Source organism: Juglans regia, unplaced genomic scaffold (genome assembly GCF_001411555.2).
Source record: "Juglans regia cultivar Chandler unplaced genomic scaffold, Walnut 2.0 Scaffold_127, whole genome shotgun sequence".
In the NCBI taxonomy this organism is placed as follows: Eukaryota; Viridiplantae; Streptophyta; class Magnoliopsida; order Fagales; family Juglandaceae; genus Juglans; species Juglans regia.
In genome coordinates, this window is record NW_023343114.1 from 32,046 (window position 1) to 39,241 (window position 7,196).

Sequence of the window (7,196 nt, forward strand, 5' to 3'; positions counted from 1 at the left end):
AGATGTTAGATGGTGATTTTGGGGTTATTTGTAAAACTTGTTTTTGATCGGGTTTTTGGTGGGTATTGTTTTTATAGTCATCTAATAATTTTGTTCTAGTTTTGTTTTTTCTTTGTTGTGGGCCTGTTTCCATGGTCATTTCTTGTCACCACGATATTCCTCCGCCATAAGTGAGGGCTTTATTAATAAATTTTGAGAGGGATCACTATTGGACATGTGACTTCCTGCTCTTTAAAAAAAAAAATGCTATGTTGCTAGTCTATGTTATGTTTTAAGTTCACGTACATGTCATGTCACATCAAGCTAAGTTTCAGTTTCAGTTCAAGTTATATCATTTATGTCATGCTATATGTCAAGTTATGCTATGCTTACTTATGACTTTAATTATGTATTCATGTTTTTACTGCCATGCATGCATCATTAATCTGTGTAAAAGTTTTCTGTTAACTTGTTGAGATTTGTAATCAAATCTCACCGTGGTATTCCCCTAACTACCATTCCCCCCGAATGATAGGTGATGTGTCAAGATCAGAGCAGGAAGCAGACACTAGCAAACTGGAAGAGGTTGACTAGATGCTGTAGACGCAACACGGAGCTTGCAACCTCTAAAATTAGGTCTTTGGATAGTACCTCTGGCATTGTTAGTTGAGTTAAGCGAGTTACTCAACAAACTAGCTCAATAGTATATTTTGACAATGTAATTATGGAGCCAGGTTTTCATTGTTTTGAGATTACAGTCTTTTGAGACCCGCACTGTAATCGTGGATGTTTATTTTGTTAAGTATGCATGAATTATGTTTTAACTATTTGGGATATTATAAGTTTGGTGTATAGTATTGCTTAAAAAAAATTAATTATCCGCTGCGAATATTGCATAATGCTATATGCATGTTAGGAACATTGCACCTTATATGTCACGAATGGGGGCAAGTAACATTGTAGATCTTTATTGAGGAAGATATCTTGGAAATCTTAAAGTTACCTATTAGTGTAACATCTGTTGAGGATAAATTGGTATGGAAGGCTACTATTAATGGCTATTTCTCTGTAAAAAGTGCTTACCATTTATACAAACAACAATAACAAGACAACAAAGGGGAATCTTCAATAAAAAGTATTCATAGTGAGTTTTGGAAAAAAATCTAGAAGATGCATACAACCAATGTTATTAAAGTGTTTATTTGGCGTGCATGTTCAGATGCTTTGTCTACTAAAATGCCTACTAAAATGAACTTATACAAGGGGAAAGTTTTTAAAAATTCTGTGTCCCATATGCATGAAATCATATGAAACTCCTTGCCATCTTCTATGGGCATGTCCATCAGCATAGGATGCTATGCAGTAGGAAAATCCAAAAAGCCTCTATCACAGATGATGATTTTGGAAATATATTTATGCAAATACTTCAAAGAGTTAATCATAAGGAAATAGCTCAGTTTGCATAAATGCAAGGAACTTATGGTTTAGGAGAAATAAACTGGTATTCGAAGGTACTTTTAGCATCCCTTTGCCCTTTTTAGTAGAGCTAGACAAGCATATGAAGATTTTCAAGAAGCAAAGAAACAGTCTAATGAAACAGTATCATCTTCTTCAAATCAATAGATGGTTATAAAATGAGAAGCTTCATCAACAAATTGGCTTAAACTAAATTGGGATGTTTCTGTCAGACTTGAAGCTAATAATATTGGTGTTGGAATAGTGTAAGGGATCAAGAAGGGGAAGTAATTGAAACTTAAATGCAGCCACTAAAATTTTGTACACATCCTACAGTAGCAGAAGCAAGATGATTAATTTCAGCTGCTTTCTTTAGCAAGGAACTTGGTTTACTAAATGTCATGTTTGAAGGTGACTCTACCCAGGTTGTTAATGCAATAAGGCAAGGAAAATGGGAAGTTTGGATGATTATTGGAGGACGTTCACAACATACTTTCTGATACAAGATGGAAAATCAAACATGTCAAAAGGCAAGCTAATACTGTAGCAGATACACTAGCAAAAGAAGCTGTTGTGCTTTGTAATGAGATAATAGACATTAAGAATTAATCCATCCTTGTATCCAGTCCCTTGTAATGGCTGAAAGCCAACTGTCATGTTTCACGGAACGAAAGTATACCAGTCATTACAAAAAAAAAACCCTCCTTCCCAACAATCACAGTGGATATTCCATTTATCCATTCCAAACTATTCAAATGGATATTGAAAATGATAGGATTATTTTTTTTTTACTATCTATTTACTATTATTTTTGTATTTAATTTTTTTACAATTTTTTATTTTACTTAATAATTAAGAAAGTGACAATTAGTAAGTTTATATATTTTTTTAATTTTTTTTAATGATTAAAGATGTTAAAAAAATATTTAAAATAAAATGATAAAAAAATAAAAACATTATATGGAGTAGATGGGCACTAAGTTTATCCCTACCCGATGAATATTCGTTCCTCAAAAATTAAGCAAACCAGACCACCTAATCACGATGTTGACTCCACTGAGACCGTCTACTTGCTTGACCGTTCGTATTTTCGATCTAACGTTCCAACTAGGTTCACGACTCTTAAAAAAAAAAGTAATGCTAGATACAGTCCTCATTTAGGGACTGCAATGCAAGTTTAGATTATTTTAATTTTAAAATTTTTTAAATTTACAAAATTATCTTTTCTAAAATGATGTTTTCTCTCATTTAACAATATGTTTACACATGCAATCCCCACTTGAAGACTATAAATAGAATTTCTCAAAAAAAAAACAGTAATCTGATCGTACGGCTCTAAAGGTGAGTATGTCTAGACACTCCTCCGCTTGCTGCTGCTGTCCCGAGATAGGAAAGGAAACTGAGACCTACCTTCCTCCTTCCTATCAGTTCTGTCGATCACCGAAAAACCGAAAGAATTTCACCAAATTACAATCTAGTCTACCAAGTTTAGCTCAAGACCCCAATCACCGATCCAACTCCCTATTATCTTCTACCAAATTGAATCTCTCTTTCCAGATCATGGAAAAGGAGGAGGAGAATTCTAAGGTTGAAGAAATCAGGGAAAAGGAGGAGGAGAATTCCAAGGCTGAAGAAAGCGTGGATGAGAATGAAGAAACAGAAGCAATAGAGCTTGTTCTCTTCCAAGTTCCTGAATGTTACGTGTATATAGTAAGAAAAATCTGCCCTTTCCGAATACTTGTTGTAATTCACTTAGTGGGTTTTTTGAAATCAATAGCATTTTCGTTGTGCATTGAGTTTTCTGGTACTTTTTCTTTTACCTCAATTTTTTTGTTCGAATTTCAGTAAAACCTTCAAAATTTAGTGAGGTTGCTGAATTTGTGTTGTAGTGTTGTTAATGGGTTTCTTTGCAATCGATAGCTTTTTATAATTTGTTGAGTTTTACGTCATTTTTGTTGTGTATTTTCGTTTCTGGGTTACTTTGCAAGCAATTCAACTTTCATAATTCATTGAGTTTTCATTATGACGATAACTGTGACTACTGAAATTGTTGTTCGAACTGTTTGGCTTTTACTATTTTCTGGTGGAAAACAGGTTTTAAATTGTTAAAGAAACTGTTGTGACCATGAGTTTGGGATTGGGTACAAGAACTATCTGGTTGACCTTCTCTTTAAGTATCATGGGTTTTGGCATGATTATAAGTGGCAATGGATGGCTAATGTCAAAGAAAATATGCACACGAGCTTGTTATGTGCATATCATTTTTTCAAAGCAAAGGATTTAGCCTGTTGTTTTGTCTGAACGCCCATGCTCTTCTTATTTATGGAAGTATTTGATGTTATCTAAATAGAAAAAGGATTTAGAAAATTATATGGTTGTGTGCAATTCTTTAGCTTTTAGTTGTTTTTGAGTGTTGTTTGCTAGATTAATGCAGTTTAAGTTATTCCATGAATCACGCAGGATTAAGGGTGTTAGGTTACTTCTTAAAAGACTGTTAAGGTCATTTCTAATGAGTTCACTACATCCACTAATTGGGCACTTCTATATTATTTAAGATAGATTTCAAAGAAGCAGATATCATCTTGTTGCAGTACCCAAGTTTGTGTAGATAAAATCCTTTCAGTTCCATAAGACGATTAATTTACTGGAAATTTCTTTTCAAGTTTTGATATGCATGGTTTTAAGTTCTTTCTTACCTTAAACTTGTTCTTTAGTATTTTTTTTTCCTGTTTCACAGATACCCCCAAGGAAATCTGCCGCTTCCTACAGGTATTTCTCAACTTATTAAAATAAGATGCCTGATTTTAATTGAGATTGTTGACATATGGACATTTCTACTGTTATCTATGCTCAATAAGGAGCCTAATTTTACTTATTTTTATACCTTCTCCTATTCTTTAAGTTGCTGAGATGTTTTTGTCCTTGTAAAATTCCATGTCAGTCAATCTGTACATGAAGCATCTTTTCTGCAATTCAGAAATCACTTCAACAAAATTGTACATGAAAATGAAAGGTCCCCCCTTTGGACTGGGACAATGCAACTGTCTGTTGGAAAATAAGAATGAAAAGTAGTTTGTACTCATCACTTTGTGGATTATTTTCAGTCATTATAGTTTCTAGTATGGAAGATAAACTGTCATCGTTAGCAACGGTTACTGCTGAAAATTCTATTACCAGAAAGTGGTTATCAATGTTTATTTCTTCTAAGTTCATTTCAGGGCTGATGAGTGGGATGTGAACAAATGGGCTTGGGACGGGGTGCTGAAAGTCATTAGCAAGGGAGAAGAGTGCATTATCAGACTCGAAGATAAGACCACAGGTAAGATCATCTTTAAGTTGCTGTAAGTAGCAAACGGTATGGTATATATCTCAGTAGTATCATTAACTTCTTGTACAATAATCCGCTATATATGTATATAATAGGTGAATTATATGCTCGGGCGTTTTTGCGAAATGGAGAGCCACATCCAGTAGAACCTGTAATTGATAGCAGCAGGTTGATTCTATTTCTTGCTGGAGTCAAAGCTAAACTGTTGGATCGTAAATGTTGAAGGACTCTGTACTTACATTGTTTAAATGTTCATATTGCAATTTAGTATCTGGAGGATGTCTAAATGATAATTGTTTCTTCGGCAGATATTTTGTTCTTCGCATCGAAGAGAACATTGGTGAGCTACTTTGCCCATCTCTTATTCCTTTTCTCTTTTACTGAACAGTTAATATTTCTATTTGCTTGTTTAACCACTTACAATACCTGAAATGATTATTTAAATCTCTATTTTTCATCCATAACCGAAATTGAAGCTAGATTTTCCTTCCCTCTCTCTCCAGCCTAAAATTTTTAAGATGATAGGAGGTAAAAGATAAGATTACCAATTGAAAACAGTCAAGGCTTGTACAGTAGTAAACTATGGTGAAGTAACCACAATGTCCATCAATACTCAAGCTTTGTTTTTTTGATACTCAGCTTGAGAGTCTGCCTTTTCCTGACCTGGGTGTTTTCAACAATGAACACATTTTTTAAAGTGGGCAGCACTCAGCCGGTTTCATACCCGGAGGTGCTGCTGTGTTGGATATAATTCCAACAATAGTCAAATAAAAATTATTATGGATGGGTGACAATTTCCTTGAAACTTGGACTACTACATCTACTGATGGCAGAAATGTATAATGAATTTGTAGATGCCAAAGATGTATTTTGTGGTCAGTAACTAGAAGCATCTATTACTAAAAAATGCAAATAAGTCTGACATTGTACTATGTTTGAAACTCAAATACAATCTTTATATTTGAAAGAAGTAGACCATTGCTGCCCCCCCCAAAAAAAAAAAAGAAAAAAAAAAAACTCAAAATGTTTTTAAAACCTTAGTTGATTTTAAAGTTCATATAAAAAATTTCAAAATAGCTCCTTAATTAACTTCTAAAAATATCTAATAATCAGTTTTAGAAAATATTAAAAGTATATACATTTGAGTTTTGGTTAAATTCACAACATAACCCTAAATCTTACAAAGAATTTAATTGTTTATAAAGCCTTAAATTTTGACTCTAAAAATTTTCTAAATTCAAAAGTATGTAATAAATAATTCATAACGCTTAATCTTTCTCTATTCTTCATTGAGTCCCCATCAAGATTTTCCTGAATTATATATTAAAAAACTAATAGCATGTAATCTTTCTCTATTCTTTATTGAGTCCCCCTTCAAGATTTTTCTTGTTTTCTTATACTTTATATTTTTCTACGCTGGACTCTTCTTCATTTTTCCTCAAGTTTCTTTTAACATTTTTTCTTAGAAGTAATGTTGAACATGAACTTTTTTGCTAAAGATGGAAACGAAACTCTCACCTATCTTTAATTACTAAAAATTTCATTATATATTAATAATTTTATCAAATTATGTTTGTATATTTTTGTGTTATATACATTGCAACATTATACATTATGAAAAATATATATATTTTTTTTCAAAATCAATTATTAACTCTCAACATGCTGAAATCCAAGTATGGGTGCTACATTGAAAGCATGCTTGAGAGTACTGGTGTTTTGACATGTCCTCCTCGTGCTGCTTGATTAATGGGTGCCCACGCAATTCGTAGTTTTCTTCATTGATGACATGAGAAGACTATGGGATTATGGGATATGGATTGTGTAGCCAGCATCCTATCAGAAGACTATCTACCAAAAAGGCTTGTCTTTTTATTAGATTTAGACATTCAACACCAGTATATTTTAATTTGGTTCCTTCTAATAATATTAAAAACCTTGGGAAGGTGGCTGTCCAAACGGAAAAGAAACCTCCCATGGTATTCCAGGGGAATTATTTCATTAGTCCTCTTAGACTCACAAAAAGGATCCAACATCAAAAACAGAGATATACCATGATCTTTGCTTTAATGCCTTTCCTCTTTGCTTTCTATTGTTTCCAGTTATTTTTTCGAGTATGGTCCTCATTCATCCAGGATTCTTGCAGCTGGCCGTCTTCGGCATGCTTTCATTGGTATAGGATTTCGAGAAAGAACAGAAGCTTATGATTTCCAGGCAGCCCTGCATGACCACATGAAGTATCTTCCGATCTACTATACGCAACTTTTATGAGTTTATCTTTTGCTTTACCTACAAATCTTGGTGGTTTCAAATGCTGAATTTCTAGTACATATTGTTGTGAATTTCCCTTATTAACTACTCTTTTCTAAATTTTTTTGAAGATATTTGAACAAAAAGAAAACTGCCGAAGAGATGGAACGGCATTACCAGCAAA

The 7,196-nt window shown here is 33.3% G+C and overlaps 1 protein-coding gene across 1 annotated transcript; it reads left to right on the top strand.

Annotated features, from left to right (window-relative positions):
* Nucleotides 1-2,770: 2,770 nt before the first annotated feature.
* Nucleotides 2,771-7,192, top strand: LOC118345044 (uncharacterized protein At1g03900-like; the record flags this gene model as incomplete). Its single annotated transcript, XM_035686903.1, has 7 exons — nucleotides 2,771-3,144; nucleotides 4,172-4,203; nucleotides 4,653-4,753; nucleotides 4,858-4,930; nucleotides 5,071-5,102; nucleotides 6,909-6,999; nucleotides 7,144-7,192. Coding segments are annotated over exons 1-7 (741 nt in total), but the record flags the coding sequence as incomplete, so codon positions are not given.
* Between the last annotated feature and the right edge of the window lie 4 nt (nucleotides 7,193-7,196).